Source organism: Micropterus salmoides, unplaced genomic scaffold (genome assembly GCF_014851395.1).
Source record: "Micropterus salmoides isolate LMB-PRFRI ecotype aquatic unplaced genomic scaffold, ASM1485139v1 Ms_hic_scaffold_15, whole genome shotgun sequence".
Lineage (NCBI taxonomy): Eukaryota > Metazoa > Chordata > Actinopteri > Centrarchiformes > Centrarchidae > Micropterus > Micropterus salmoides.
This window is the reverse complement of record NW_024040596.1, coordinates 16,217,263-16,233,509: the sequence shown is the minus strand read 5'-3', so window position 1 is coordinate 16,233,509 and position 16,247 is coordinate 16,217,263. Positions and strand designations below refer to the sequence as shown.

General features: G+C 39.7%; 2 protein-coding genes across 2 annotated transcripts; one reads left to right on the top strand and one right to left on the bottom strand.

Moving 5' to 3' along the window:
• Positions 1-2,411: 2,411 nt before the first annotated feature.
• On the bottom strand, positions 2,412-8,446 carry LOC119903588 (glutamate-rich protein 6-like). The gene is made up of 12 exons (XM_038719831.1): positions 8,121-8,446; positions 6,712-6,833; positions 6,532-6,602; positions 5,972-6,082; positions 5,698-5,814; positions 5,348-5,508; positions 5,021-5,079; positions 4,804-4,904; positions 4,644-4,717; positions 4,362-4,517; positions 3,500-3,728; positions 2,412-3,302 (listed from the first exon to the last, which is right to left on the bottom strand). Exons 4-12 carry the CDS (start codon positions 6,062-6,064, stop codon positions 3,066-3,068), a joined length of 1,227 nt encoding a protein of 408 aa, XP_038575759.1. The 5' UTR covers positions 6,065-6,082; positions 6,532-6,602; positions 6,712-6,833; positions 8,121-8,446; the 3' UTR covers positions 2,412-3,065.
• Positions 8,447-9,238: 792 nt separating this feature from the next.
• ednrbb (endothelin receptor type Bb) lies at positions 9,239-14,725 on the top strand. Its single transcript, XM_038719702.1, has 7 exons — positions 9,239-9,694; positions 9,859-9,971; positions 10,158-10,362; positions 10,653-10,793; positions 10,900-11,033; positions 11,131-11,239; positions 11,962-14,725. The coding sequence occupies exons 1-7, from the start codon at positions 9,278-9,280 to the stop codon at positions 12,130-12,132; spliced, it is 1,290 nt and encodes a 429-aa protein (XP_038575630.1). The 5' UTR covers positions 9,239-9,277; the 3' UTR covers positions 12,133-14,725.
• The last annotated feature ends 1,522 nt before the right edge of the window (positions 14,726-16,247 follow it).

Below are 16,247 nucleotides of genomic sequence, written 5' to 3'. Positions count from 1 at the left end.
TCAACATTTGCTTCAGACTCTGTCGATACTATAGCTCAGAGGTTACTAATAGGCGGACCGCGGTCCGAATCCGGACCCAGCCGCCGTCCTCTCCGGACCGCCGACCTACAGCCCATTTATTATTGAGACTTACTACCTCGTGACGGAGCGTTTCTATTTTAACCCGCGCAGCTTTTCTAGCATTTACTGTACTGGTTTAGAGGACCAGGAAACTCACAGACCAATCGCATGTGCTCCAATCGTCTCATGTGACGCTGCTCAGCCAATCAAATCTGTGCATACCGATGCTTGCGAGTCGAGTCCGCGAGATTCACCAGAGACGTTTTGGAAACACACCCGAATTGAGGAGACGAAAGATAAAAGAGATTTCACATGACTTTTAATCAAGAATGTACAGATTTTTACATGTACATTCCTCCCACGGGCAGTTCAAAACCAGAATATCAGAATATCTCATAGATCTCCAATATGCTAGCTGGAGCTCACGTTTCTCACTGAACAACAGAAAGTAGGAAAGTGGTAGCTCTGTAAGAGGAAATGAAAGAGAAGAGGAGGCATTACAGCTGTTCATTTGTTATGATGTGTTGAGTGTTTATTATAAAATTGGTTAAGACTACACTTCATCACTTCAAGCTACACTTTTTATTACATTTTTTCTAAAAATTAGGCACTTTAGTTTACTTAAATTTAGAATTTATTATTTGAATAGTTATTATTTATTATCCCTCCAGTTTGATGTGAAAACTGACTGAAATATTATTTGATTTGACAGTCCGTTGTTGACTAAAAACATGTGTTGATACAACTATAGGTTATAGTACTGAATGATAACGCAAGTTCGTCGTTTTGATGTTCCGGACCTTTGCTTCAGGAAATTTTCTCTAACTAGACCTCTTTGAAATCTAATTGAATACCCCTGCTATAGCTGTATGTTGATACGCTTTACACCACAAAGCATTGCTCTCTAATGCATGTAATTTAGCATTTGCTAATACATTATGTTGTGTTTACTTCCTAAATAAATTAGAAAAATATACAGAATCTGAATATTCAATTAAAAACTTAATCTCATGCCATTTTACTCAAGGGGCCCAAAGGAAGCTTTGCTTTTTGCCTGTAAAAATCCTTAGCAACATAATACCAGGATCGCATTAGGTTCGGTATTGGGGACATGCCTGACTCAATGGTATGACAATACAGTATGACAAACATAACATGCATGGGGGGCAGATGAACAGTTATTATTATTGTTTGGTGTTTTTCAGTAGTTGGATTTATTATAATAAATCCGCCAAGTAATTACTGGTTAGGCAGGATGGGAAGAGTGGTGTTTCAACTGTGATAATGGGCATGTGATGATTTTGGGAGATGAGTGGTGGGATTAGATGGATGATGAAGAGAGGGACGAGGGGGATTTATGTTTAACTATGTGTTTATGGTTTAGTGTCTGTTTATTGTTGCTGCTGCCCTGTTTGTGTTCTTATAAAGTAGAAGACATGTACAACTTGTGTAATCTACATTGAACAAAATTATAAAACGAATACTTTTGTTTTTGCCCCCATTCATCATGAGCTGAAGTTAAAGATTAAGACTTTCTCTATGCCTATTCCCAAATCTGTCGAAATCTGTTAGTGAGCACATCTCCTTTGCCGAGATAATTCATCCACCTCCCAGTTGTGGCATATCAAGATGCTGATCAGACAGCAAGGGTATTGCACAAGTGTGCCTTGTGCCTTAGGCTCATGTGCAGTTCCATCACACAGCACAATGCCACAGATGTTGCAAGTTTTGAGGGAGCGTGCAATTGGCATGCTGACTGCAGGAATGTCCTGCAGAGCTGTTGCCTGTAAATTGAATGTTCATTACTGTACCATAAGCCCTCTCCAAAGGCATTTCAGAGCATTTGGAAAATCCAGCCGGCCTCACAACCACAGACAACATGTAACCACACCAGCCCAGGACCTCCACATCCAGCATCTTCACCTCCAAGGTCGTCTGAGACCAGCCACCTGGACAGCTGCTGCAACAATTGGTTTGCATAACCAAAGAATTTCTGCACAAACTGTCAGGGAAGCTCATCTGCATGCTTGTTGTCCTCATCGGGGTCTGGACCTGACTGCAACGTCGCACAGCCATTGAAGAGGAGCGGACCAACATTCCACAGGCCACAATCAACAACCTGATCAACTCTATGCAAAGAAGATGTGTTGCATTGAGTGAGGCAAATGATGGTCACATCAGAGACTGACTGGTTTCTGGACCCCTGTGGACCCCCCCAACACAGTGAAACTGCACCTTTTCGAGTGGCCTTTTATTGTGGCCAGCCTAAGGCACACCTGTGCAATATCCATGCTGTCTGATCAGCATCTTGATATGCCACACCTGTGAGGTGGATGGATTATCTAGGCAAAGGAGAAGTGCTCACTAACACAGATTTTGACAGATTTGTGAACAATATTTGAGAGAAATAGGCCTTTTGTGTACATAGTGAAAGTCTTAGATCTTTGAGTTCAGCTCATGATGAAGATGAACTAGCTTCAATAACAAGTCAGGTGTTGGAAATATTACCTTGGACTCCTGAATTGTTGAAGGTCTAGGTCACTCTGTTAAGTGAGGTATTTAACTGGATTTCACAGGTTTTTCAGTCTCATTCATCATTCAATTATGTGGTGTAGCTATTCGATTTCATAAAAGCAATCAATTTAGCACTGAATCCATCCCAGCAGATCTTATGGAAGGTATAAACTAATTTGTTCCTGTTGATCTTTTTAAATACTGTATATATGGCCCAAACACACACACTTGCCTAAATTGTTTTATTTTCTGCTTCAGTTCATTAAACTGCAACTATGAACTGCTTTCCGATGTTCACAGAAATGTCTGCATTGCCAAACCAATTGAACCAATCTTCCATAAATCTTTTTATATAAAGCTCAAGCCCTGCAGTCTGAATGTAACCGTGAATGACTATAAGCACCAGATACTGAAGAGGTTTAAAACATAAGGCTGGAAGCTGTAACACTGCCATAAATGATATCAGCTTTTGCCAATTCTGTATTTCTCTTTTAATTTACATGGGCCTTTATCTTTTCGGGTGACTTCTCCTTTTCAATTTGTCTGCTAAGCCGCTGCATCTGGGCAATGGAACCGTAATGTGGCTTAATGTTGCTCAGAGTTGCAAAGCGGTGGGACAAGCAGGTCTGCATCTGGCCAAGCAGAGAGTAAATCTCTGAGCTCTTCATTTGGACATATCTCTCCAGAACATCTTGCCCCGGCTTGTCATGGCCCTCTGGATAAATGAGCTGCAATAAAAGATAAAATAGCATGTTGTCCATTTTCAAATGTCTCCTTTCTTTCTGTGCACATATGGCAAATCATTAATGACAATTTTCTGCCTGCAGTTTGACATGAAGGCTGCTATATTTTTCGTGGATTCTACAAAGAGATACAATTCTAGTAAATCACTATGTGCATTTTTAGTACATTTATCATTACCCACCTTAAGCTTTGAACCCACACTAAAGCGCACGCTGTTTTGCCGATGTGCAAAGGTGATGTACATGCATTCTTGTGAGTGTATGCGCACACTGATATGTGGGCCCAGGGCAAAGGTTAGAGGCTTGAAGGGAAGGGTACGTATATGCGGGTCAAAATACAACCAATTCCAGCGTCTTCTCTTTGCTCCTGTCTCATTGAGGCAGAGACCTCCAACAGGGGTCAGATTCAACCTTCAGACACATCACAGAGACAGCAACACTCACATCCTGGCCTGTAGCATGAGAGCAGCAGGTTAATCAAAAAAAGCTGTTTCAGAAACCTAAGAGGTCTTAACCAGTTGGTGTCCAAGATACAAAGGTACATTTACAATTGGGTTTTGACATCTATATTCAATTCCTAATTGACTAATTGAATTAAAAGAATAGTTTGTCATTTGCCGAAATATGCTTATTCGCTTATTTGCTTTCTGTAGCCGGTTAGCTTAGCTACCATAAGATATGGAGAGAGCTGTCCTGTGTCTGAAGGAAACAAAATACACCTACCATCATCTCTAAAGCTCACCAATTAACATGTTATAGACCATTTTAAAGACTTCCTGGCGTATTCGCTCATTACCTGGCAACTGCTCCCAATCAAGAATGTAAAATAACTTAAAGGTGCTAGTAGGCACATTCTTATACCTTCAGACACAGCTTGGCTGGCTGTTCCCTGTTCCAGTCTTTATGCCAAGCTAAGCTCACCAGCTGCTGGCTATAGCTGATGCACTGATAAGATATGATATGAGAGTATTCCTTGATGGCCTTATTTTGGTAAGAACTTTGCTTCAATTATTATAATAATAATTATTATGGAGTAACAATTACCATATCATTCCATTGGGATGGTAGCATGTGGAGTGGCCTTTATTTGTGAAAATGCCTTTGATGCTGGGCGCCACGTCCTTGTCCTCCAAGATTATGTAAGTGAAGTCAGCAGCTTCTGCAGAGGATATTATAATGGCTGCTTTCCCAGAAGGATAACTTTGTCTATTAAGGATCATTAACACTGTGCAAACCTTTTATCAAAGGGAACAAATGTGTATCCTCTCATTAAGTACTCTGACCTTGTCCTTGATCTTCCACTTTGTGCACTGCTTAAAAGGATACAAAACATTACCCGTTCCGTCTGGACACATGGTGAGAAAGCATTGGCCACTTTTGTAGAACTTCTTAATCACTTCCTTGAATTGTGACACACAAAATAATCAGGTTATTTATACATTTCTGGTAAATACACTGATGATAGTGTGCCATTATGAAGACATACCTTTGGCTCACCAGCTGTCGGTTTAAGTAGTGCAGACAGGCCAGTAATAATTTTAATATCTATCTCTGTTGATGGACTGACAGAGGTTTTGTTTCTGAGGCCTGAACAGACAAAGGAGAATAGCCATAGTGTGATGTTTTGTCAGTGAGAAGCATGAAAGACTGCTTCATCATTTGTACTTATTTCTGTAGGCTAGGCCCCCAGGTTGCATACTTACTTAATTCTTTCTTCAAGTTGTCATTTTTAATTTTTCTCTGGAGTTGCAAATGTCTCAACCTATATTAGAAATTGACAAAGTTATTTTCTGCAGTTATTTTCTTCAATGCCAAAACTTGAAGGGCTTGTTCAGAATCAAATTCAGATACGGCCTAATATTTCCTGCTACAGTAAAGATTTTTGAGCTTTTATGGCGTGCAATGTAGTACAATATCAATATATATGCAATGCAGTACAGTTACTGTACATGCAGGTCCTTAACAGCCTTCCACACGACCCTCAACAAATAAAATAAATGCGGAAGGGACAATGCACGCCAATTACTCACCTCTTCCTTGCCTGCTCTTTAGCAGCTTTCCTCTCCTTCTCACTCATGACAGGTGCATGAGGGTTCACATCAATCTTTCTATGTGACTCCTTCTGTGCCAATTTTTCTTTCTCTTCCAGGATAAGCGCTCTGATTTTTTTAGCTTGCTCACAACAAAAGAGCTGAATAAAAGAAAATTTTACAACAATAAACATTTCTCTTTTTTTTCTTTTATACTTGTGCTCCTCCTCGTGAAGCCTTTCCCACCACAAATGGAGACAATTTTGTTATTCGGGAAAAGTTATCTGAACAGTAATTTAGTCAATGAATTATTTTCAGTTTCTTGTTGGAGGTAAACAAGCTGCACTTACCCTCTCAAAGTCTGTTTCATTTCCCAGCAGTTCACTGTGTATAAAGGGCTGACAGAGCTGCTGGCAATAGTCACACATTGCAAGATGCACATCCTGTTTAGATTCAACCTCTGGAACCTACAGTGCAGCAAAAAACAGATTCACAATCACCTCTCCACCTCTGATATTATAGCCTCCACATGCTGCTATTACTGTGGGGAAATGAAAAAAGGCCATCACTGTCATTTCCAGGCACTGTGGGCAATATAGAGATACAGGACTAAGTAGACGGTACCTTTCCATCATGAGGAGTTTGTTTTGGCTCTGGCTTGAATGCTATGAGACGAGGTGGACCCACACAGGGTGTATCATACTCCTTATTTAGCATCTTTTCATCCTCTGACTCCTGCAGACATACGCCAATCTTTTACTTTTGTAAAAGTAACAATACCACAGTATAGAAATACTCTGGTAGAAGTAGAAGTCATGTAGGCAACATTTTACTTACGTAAAAGTACAAAAGAGTTACTATTAAAATAAACTGAAAGTACCAAATGTCATTATGCACAACGGCCAATTTTAGAATGCTTCATATAACATTATTGTATTATTGTTGATGCAATAATTTATAAGAATCACTTATCTACACCTACACTTGCACCTGGTAAAGGTGATTTTAACTAATTTACATTGCTACCTGAATCTGCAAAGTAACCAGTAACTAAGAGTAGTGGAAAAATAGAAAAATGTAGTGGAGTAGCAGAATAAAGTAGCATATAATTGAATTACTCAAGTAAAGTACCTCACCTTCACTTGACTATAACTAAAACATGCTTTCTTCCATGAGCAGGTTACCTCTGAAGAATCAGTGTCCGTGCTTGCCACCTCTGCTTGCAACAACAGGAGGGCTTCAATTTCCTTTTGAACTGCACAAGAGAGAAATAATTGGGAATTTGACAGATGTCTAAGTCATGAGAGGCAAGAGGGGGCAGGAAGAGGTGACCCCTTTGCATCCAAACTGATGACATGGCTTACCTTGACAGCTGAAAGAGAGGCTCTGCTCCACCCACTCCCAATCTGTCTGGGTCTGAGTGCTCACCAAAGTAATGAATCTTCCATCCAGCGTACGTACCTCTATGAACTCTGGTGAGACCGAACTGCTCAGAAGAACAGAGACACGAGACAAAGAATTACAGCAATGCTTTACCCGAACAAGTCTATTAATCTTACAGCTATAATAATTGATTTTTTGGGGGCAGAGGAACCCCTTAAAAAGCTAAAAGAAAAGTCATACATTTGATGTATTACCATCTCATAAAGTTGTTTTGGTCTCACGTTTGTTAGCAAACAGTCACGTCTTAACACATTCAGCAGACATGGAGCAACAATAATATGGCGTCATTTGAAGTAATGTGTGTGAAGATTCTCAGTCATCCAGGTCATACTTATCCAAATGAAGGTTAAAATCAAGGCCAACTGGACTTGGTTGAAGATCCAGTTGCCTTTGATTTTAGTCTTCCTTTGGACATTTGAAGTATTACTTCTGTTTACCTGATGAATGCCAGTCCAATGCTCACTCTCCTGTCAGCTCCGTTTTTCTCTTTATCAATCCTTTAGAAAATATCTTGGTGTTAAGCTAGTGTTTGTCACTAACTTTATCTGTCTGCCATTTGGTGCTGGCTTGGTTGCATTCAGTGATTTTATCAGAGCTTTATTGGTAAAAACAGCTGCCTGCTGAGATATAAATAGCTAACAAGGGAAGTGAGGGGGATACATTTCAATAGTGGTGCTTTAATGCATCATTGCAGCCCTGAAATACACTTGATTACACTGAAATACCCAATGCTTGTTGGGGTGGAAATCATGAATTGCAAGTTTGCTGATTGATAACAAAATGTTACGTTTTTCCCCCTCCTAAAACTAACGTCATAACCCAACTTCAGTCTGAATAATGTTCACTTCTTGGACCACTTTTATTCATCGGAAGGGGGTGACTGACACCTTTAATCAACGCAACCATCCAATATTTTCAAAGGAAACCTGCACTCACTTTGACCATGCCATCGCAGTAATGGTGGCGTTAGTGAAAACAAGCATCACAAAATGGTTTCAGATCAATTTTACAGCATATCACATCAAAATGTGGGTAAAAGGAAGTAATACAAATACTGCCGGAGATTAAATTGTAATAGGTCAATGACATAGTCACTAAAGATACTTCTTAAGAGAATGTTAAATGAACATTTTATAGATCTTTTAGTCACGCTACTGTTAATTGTTCCTTACAGATTCTTTTTTATAGGCGACGTACTGAAGCACCATGGTTCTCTCCAATGGCCTATTGTGGGAAAAAAAGTTTATATGTAATAAATAATGAAGAGTACATAGACAGCCTGGCTGTGAACAGTTATTACACATTTTCATTTCAAACTCAACTAACTCACTTTTCTTAAGCAGTTGTTCTTCTGGAAGCACGCCAGCACATAGTTTCCCAAGGTCATTTGTCGCTAGCGGAGCACAGATTTGAGAGTTCAAAAGACAGCCGAAGTAGTTGTCGGGTATGATATTAACAATGGGATCTTTCTGGTCTTCACATGTCTCGTGCTCCTCCAGGCTCTTCAGGTTGTGATAAAGCTGCTGAGGGGAGAAGTCACCTTCTTCAGGACTCTCAGGAGATGCACAGGCACCATCTCTCCAGTAGGATGAAGACTGACTCATGTCTTTAAAAATGTGATATGTCAACAGAAGTAAAATCTCTAGAGGACACTCACTGAATATTGCACGGTTCCATTTGTATCATTTTTGTTATTATTCAAGTGTCGTTGCCCGGCAGTAGTTTTGTATCAGGCTCATGTACATCAGAAAAAGAACACGCAGAAGACAGTTTTCCTGTTCCCATTACATTTACTAATGATGACTTCTAAGTTTAGTGATAGAAGCTCTTTGGCTTTAAGCAAAAAAACATTGTCTCTTCACTAACACAGACATTTTGCTACATTTAGAATTTGTGTGGAGCTTTTATGTCAAACAAGAAAACGACCACATTTTTAGTGATAGAGGGGGAAACAACTGCAACATAATATCCCTCCTGAAGCCTATAAAATGATCTCACTCTGTGATGACAGACAATACACTTCAACACCATCCTTTCATTGAGGATGATGCATCAAGGGAAGTAATTACAGTCACTACTGACAGATCGATGACTAACTCTGACAACAATACCTTAGTGTATAAAACCCTGATTTCCCTCTGCTGGGTTCTAACATTTAAAGTAGGCACAGCCACAAAGCAATAGTACAGTAGTCCTTTGTGTACAATACAGCCTATTGTTTAAGTACTACAGAGACTAATTTATGCAGTTTGTATGTGTTCATCTAAAGGTAAGCTGGCATAATTCAGTGTATTATATTGTATCAGTGCTGTATATTTATTGTGTCTTTCAGATATGGCAATTAAATGAATCTTATACCTCACCTAAATGCTTGTGCTGCATACTGTAAATCTCAAAGTTAAGATGCTGTGTTAATTACTTTCACTCTCATTTTCAGTCCATTGCTGGCAAAAACATTTCAGGGCCTTTTGAGGAACATCATTAACCATGTGGACCGTGGCTCTCATTCTTTGTTTGGGAAATATTCTCATCAGAGGCGAGGGCAGTGATCAGCATTCAGGATCATTCCCTGTAATTGAACTCTCTGGAACGGCCTCCCCTGGTCTTTTAATACTGGAAAAACAGAAATCCAACAGCTCAATCCATCCACCCCATGTAGCAGGACCAAAAACACCACACCCTCCTATGTGCTTGGAGTCAGCTGGAATCAGAGACGCCTTCAAATATGTCAATACTGCGGTCTCTGTTGTTGTGTTTGTTGTTGGAATAGTGGGAAATTCAGCCTTACTGAAAATCATATATGTAAACAAATGCATGAGAAGCGGACCAAACATTGTCATTGCAAGTCTTGCTTTGGGGGATCTAATCCACATTGTGATAGACATTCCAATCAACGCCTACAGAGTAAGTTATTCACCTCATGCTGTGCAATTGCAAAAAGAAAACAATGTTGCGCCTTATCCTGTTTCTGCCCTTTTTTTTTATCCATTTAAACTTCAATCTCACCTTGAATTGATTTTGGGTGTGTGTTTTTTTTTTACGGAAAATGTTCTTTGCTTTTACTTCAGCTCATTGCAGAAGATTGGCCGTTCGGTTTGGTGTTGTGCAAACTCGTCCCTTTCATACAGAAAACCACTGTTGGAATTACTGTGTTGAGCTTATGTGCTTTGAGTGTTGACAGGTAAGGAGATAAGCAGCACAGTCCTGTGCCCTACAAGAAAATGTGTATGCTGGCTACTATCTGTATTTCATCAAGCAGACAGATTTGTTTAGCATTAGCCCTTGAAATGTTCTTTAACTGAAAAATGTATTATTGTTACAGACAAAAAGTCCCCCAAGCCATAACATTTTCCCATTGATTTTGCAGATACCGAGCCGTAGTATCCTGGAATCGGATCAAAAGCATTGGGGTTTCACTGTGGACAGCAATCGAAATAACTCTGATATGGGTTATTTCTATCCTGCTGGCTGTGCCTGAAGTTGTCGGCTTTGATATGATAACAATGGACTATAAAGACAAGCATCTGAGAATATGTCTGCTTCATCCCATGCAAACCACACAGATCATGCAGGTAATGTAATTGTCTCCAGCCAATGCAACAGGATAAAAGAAACAAATCAACATGTGTTTGATTTGATTGTCTTTTAATATCCAACATACAGCAACATGTATGAGCGTTGATAGGGCATGAAAAGAATAATGGCTTTAATGTTATTTCTATCAACTTCATCCAACAAATGCCCAGCACATTCTTGTAGAAGTGTGTGTCTCAGATGTTTTATACATGGTGTAGCAACCACCAAACATCATGTCATCTGCAGCACCGACTGACTATGGGCCTCTGTCATGTTTAATCAACAGTTTTATAAATCAGTTAAGGACTGGTGGCTCTTTGGCTTTTACTTTTGCATGCCACTGGCTTGGACCGCCGTCTTCTACACGCTCATGACCAGGAAAATGCTGAGGAATACTGAGAATACATTAAGCGACCATGCCAAGCAGGTTATTAGTTAACACTTTGAGACACATTTTGCAACTTTTTCCCCCACATTTCTCAAATTTTTGTGCAATGTCAACTCTAATATGGATCTTATCTTTCTTTTTTAAGAGACGAGAAGTCGCAAAAACTGTCTTCTGCCTGGTGATCGTGTTTGCACTTTGTTGGTTACCTCTATACCTAAGCAGAATCTTGAAATTAACCATATACGATGAGAAAGATCCTAATAGATGTCAGCTTCTGAGGTGAGCATGAAGTATTCAGTACCTTTTTTTCATTGTTCATTACCTGGTCCGTGCTCTTTTGTCTAATTAATACCTGATGTTTATCCCTCTTTTTCAGTGTCTTTCTTGTCCTGGATTATTTTGGCATTAATATGGCATCCCTCAACTCGTGCATCAACCCTATTGCATTGTACATAGTCAGCAAAAAATTTAAAAGATGTTTCATGGTAAGATATACTTTCATGCACTTACTGTTTTACAATATTCAAGGCACTACAAAAGTAGACACATCTGGTGGGGGTGACAGCATTTTGATCCACAGTGGATGAGCTATCATGTGTGTCACCAAGGACATATGGAGCCATGTCTGTAAAATAGCCAGACTGGAGTAGGCTATGACCTGAGGGGGTAATAAGTGAAAACGGTCTGGAAAAACATTGTCAGAAAAAAAAACACCCAGACACTTGGCAATCTACCAGACAATTCATCACTGAATCAGAGTGATGTGTTATGAAGAAGAAGAAAACATAGCTTCAAGGCAATTTTACTTTTACTAATTACTAGCTCGGAAGGGCATATCTAAAACATACTTTGATTTGTTTTGGCTCATCACAGTACATGGAGAACTACTCTCTCTTCCTCTGCAGTTTATGTATAATGTATGTATAAAGGTATATGTTTTTTTTTTATTACATTTATGTATATATGTTTTTCCATCTTTTTATATTTCCCTTTTTTTCTTTAAAATACAACCCAAACTTAAGATTGCTTTCAACAAATGTACACACAGGAATAAAACTGCTTTAATTATTCCCTCTTTGGATTAGCGATAACGTTTTTACTGGTCATTGTTAAGAGACATACAAATAGGCAAAACTGCATGATTACATACTGACGGTAAATGTGTGTTGTCCTCTGACCAAATGTCTTTGTGTGTGTGGTCCTTCAGGCATGTCTGTGCAGTTGGTGTCAACCTCTTCAAGCTGTTGCCCATGACGAGGTGCAGTCTGTTTTGAAGTCCAGAACGCAGGATCAAGCCTCAGAGCAGAGCGGCAACATCAAAGCTCACAAGCAGACTTCCACACCTCTACCTGAGCAAGAAAAAACCTTACTGGTTTAACAAAACCCACGTGGCAGGGTGCAAATACTTCAGTGTTTCTTTTTAAAATATACATATGGCTACCAAAGGGACTCTATCGGTTGCTCAGCAACCTTGACATGCCATCATAATAATGTAAAATACCTTGTGAATAACATGCAGCACTGCCTTTTGTACTGCTGTCATCAGTTGAACATCTGCTTTGGTATGAGCAACCTGGAGTCAGACTGTTCAGACTATTTGCCCCTGGGGCTTGACTCACTCCCAACCATTACATCAGATTTTACCTAGTACCTATCCTGTATCATGCATCATAGTTCTCAAATCACTGTTTTCGGCACAATGTTAACTTGGCACCCATCAACAGAAATCTTGTCACGGCTTACCAACTGCATATATATTATTTTGATTCTGTTTCTGGATTCTGGAAAGACACTGTGCCGTAGGAAATCGAGCAAATGGGAATTCAAAATTTTTACGGTGGGTTTTATGGGGTACGGTGTATTACTAGCACATAAATGTGTGTTTTTCGTCTCTGTTAAGTTTCCCATACACAGCAGCCTAAGTTTTAATAGCATCCCTTTCATTCTTGAACCTTGAGAAACATATCAAATTGGTGCCACAAGTAGATTCTGTCTCCGCCACTGAATGACTGATTGATGGTGGCCTATTTTTAATGCATTGTTAAATGTGTAATGCATGGAGACACTTTATAAAAGACCTGAGAGTGGGGAAGAAGGAAAACGAAGATGACAGAATGAGGTCAGGAGGAGAGAGGGATGGGGTTGGGGTGGGGGGGCTGGGTAGAGATGAGCACCTGATAGGTCTTCCTGTCACAGGACAAGGCAAGCACAAATAGAGGGTTGTTCTTCCAGCTAATGCTGTATCAGTCGGCAAAACTGTCTTGATGCTGTAGCGCTGGAATGCCTATTAAAAGTTTATCTTGTCTAAGTAAAGAGCACAACTGTTTATAGATTTAGTAGTTTGGATAAAAGCGTGTGTATGTTTGTGGTGCTTATAGTAGAAGAGATGTGGAATAAGGACATGACATTTTGATCATTTCTAAAGCTAATTAAGCTTTCCAGTAAACACATGTTCATATAAAATGGCTTATTTTAACCTTAGATAATTGGCACCCTACTTTTTTGACACCCCATTCTAATTTTTTCAATTAAGGAATCTGATAACAATCCAGTTAAACTGTAATTTGAAATGAAAACATTTGTATTAAAATGCCCACTTTGTTTTATGTCATGACTTTTTCATATCGGTGCCATTGTACGAAGCGTTTCTCGCTCTAAGAGCTCTTGGCACTTCAAATAGAGAGCACAAGGAGATGCTGGTTCCACATCGCATCGCATCAAACCAGCAGGCTGCCATCTTTATGTACCCAATTGATTATCCTTGCTTTCCTCGACACATAAACACTACATTGGGCAAACTACAGTTAGAGTCAGGTTGTCATGTTATTATGACGGATTAGCAAGAATTGATGTAATCCTTTCAAATTTTAGCGTGTGGATACATCGTAGTCCTCAAAAGTGTCGTTTTTTCATAAATCATTTAAATGTCATTTTACTGTAAAGAAAAATTTAATACTAAAAATGTGTTTATGATTAGCGATGCCAAAAATATGTTTCAAGAGAACAGAGAAAGTAACATGCGTCCTATCCAGCCCACACAGTTATATTGCCTGCTGTGCCACACACTCGTGCACCTCTCTCTGTTCTGACATAAGAGAGAAAGTGTCTCTGTGTCTCTGATGCTTTGACTGTTGGATACAACAGTGTGGGATATGCTCATTTACACTGAAGCCCGTTTTTTCACTGTTTTTGATCTACAGTGGCACAACATGGTCCATGTATTTTTCGCGTTTATCCATTTGAATGTGTATTTTGTAATTCTCCTATTTCTTCTTATTTTGTGTTTTAAGACTCTCCTTTAAATTTCATACTGCATTTTTATTCCACTTTGGATGTCATTAGTTTTTAATCGTACTGTTAACTGGAAATCAAATGTTTACATCCTGCGGCAGCACACTTTATCAGATTCTTCTGTCACTGCGCAAATTTATGTCAAATACTGTCAAATGCTTCAGTCTCCTTTCTTTATGTAAATGCCAGCAGATAAGCAACAAATGGTGCTATCGTATCCCCAGCAGTAAAAGCTCACAACTGCGTGATGACCCTGAAACAATAATGCTCTGGTATCCAGAGAAGGGTGACGTCAGTGTCAACATCAGTGAGAGTGCGGGTGGATGAGACCTTCTTTAGTAATCTCTGTACACACAAGGCTCAGATAGGGCTCCCCACGGTGCTGCCCAGACTCCCCAGACTGTGGATTTAATTAAACAGTGTGAAATTAATTAATCAGTGGGGTGGCAGGTAAAAGGACTCCTCACTGGAACTGCTCACACAACCAAGACAAGCATTTCATGTGCGCTGACAGTTATTAATTTGCTGTATGTTTTATTATAGTGTTTCTATATAGAGATGCTGAAATTTTGGGAGATTAAAAAGCTTGGCATGGGAAAAAAGTCATGCAAATTATCAAAATAACAGCTCCCGAAAATCAAAGTGTAAACCTGTGTTTGATCTGTTCTATCAATTAATTAAAATTTTCAGTTCTGTATAATAATGTGGTGCAAATTAGATGGAAATGAGATAAAATATTCATTTAGTTATCTGGGGAATCTGCCTGGAGGGCTTTTTAGTCTTCAGTCTGGCTCAAAATGCTGTCCATATGGCAATTATGTACAGTAGTGTTGCAGGAGGATTGGTCTGATGCCTACTGGCAGAGAGGAGCCTGCCTGTGACAAACTGCTGCTAGGATCTGATGTGAGTTGAGGGAGATAATGAGGCTGTTGTAAGCCTTAAGTATAGAGCCTGCCCCCGGGGTGGCATATCTAAGGGCTGAGGCTGCCTCATTGTTGCACGTGCTGCTGAGGATTAAAAACACATTTACTTTTTTCTCATAAACTTTGTCAGTACTTCCTACAACTCTTTTGGACAACTTCTGCTTTCATGTGGCAAGCCTCTTGACATTGCTTTGTGGAGGAGCTGGGTTTTTTTTGTATAGATGTGAAGTCTTGATATATTCTGCTTTGAGCTATCTATAGCTCTTTTTAAGCACCCCACCAGAGGATGTGTACGTTCTGGGGTACATCCTACCGTGACTGATGTTTTGACAAATGCCATATTTTGATAAAGAGTCTTTTAATATTGATGCCATTGGGGTGGCTTTCCAAATTACATTTTCAGGGTAAAGAAATGATGATATGTGTGAGGTAGCATAATTACATTGTTGGTCATAGAGTGACCTCTGAGAGAGCCCATGCATGCTGTGTTAGACAGATAACTGCCCACCTCTTGTGGGAAACTCTTGACATTCACTGCAGATTGGGTGCCTCCACCACATAAACTGTTAAATATACAGTGTGTCCCTAGGAAAAAAATGTAGCAAAGTTTGAAGGAGCTACCGGCAGTTGCATTCCAGCACTGTGTCCAATTTAGACCAACACCACACTACAGGTTTTCTATTTGAGTGTAACAAGGACACCATGCAACCAAGTGCAATACACACAAAAAGAAATCTATGCAGTGTGAGCAGAGTAATTGAGTCACCTAGGAAATCCGCTAATAATAATGTTTCATGACATAGAAAGTGTAATTCACTGAATGCAAATACATCTATAGACAATATTTATAGTTTTAACATAGTAAAACAAACAAGGCAGACTTCCTTTTACAATACCAGCAGGCATTTAATTAATGGTCATGTCAGGCTTGCATACTAAATAGGAGGGTGAGAGGGGGTGAGAGAAAGGGGCAGTCAAGCAGATACTCCAGCCAATGGCAAAGAAACTTCAGAGAGACCTGCAAATGGCAGGCAGAGTCAGACTACTGGGCAGAGCTGCAAGTGGTCACTCAACCATGGGATTAAAAAGCATTTAAGCCTTGTATCAACTCCCCCCCCCCCCCCAATCCAGCCATGTTATTTCCGACCATTCAGGAGAAAAGAAAAGACAAATGTTTGGTGCCTCGGTTGTTATTGCCGGCACAAAACTGCGGGTTACAGGTTTTTCATGATGCCAGCATCTATAAACGTATTGCAGTGCCTTCTTGCAGAAAAACATA

Coding starts and splice junctions, on each gene's coding strand:
- LOC119903588 (XM_038719831.1), bottom strand. CDS start 6,064: ATGCTAAATAAGGAGTATGATACACCCTGTGTGGGTCCACCTCGTCTC. Junction 5,509..5,697: donor ATGAAACAGACTTTGAGAGG/GTAAGTGCAGCT, acceptor TCTTTTATTCAG/CTCTTTTGTTGTGAGCAAGC. Junction 4,518..4,643: donor GACGGAACGGGTAATGTTTT/GTATCCTTTTAA, acceptor TAATAGACAAAG/TTATCCTTCTGGGAAAGCAG.
- ednrbb (XM_038719702.1), top strand. CDS start 9,278: ATGTGGACCGTGGCTCTCATTCTTTGTTTGGGAAATATTCTCATCAGA. Junction 9,972..10,157: donor TGTGCTTTGAGTGTTGACAG/GTAAGGAGATAA, acceptor TTGATTTTGCAG/ATACCGAGCCGTAGTATCCT. Junction 11,034..11,130: donor AATAGATGTCAGCTTCTGAG/GTGAGCATGAAG, acceptor CCTCTTTTTCAG/TGTCTTTCTTGTCCTGGATT.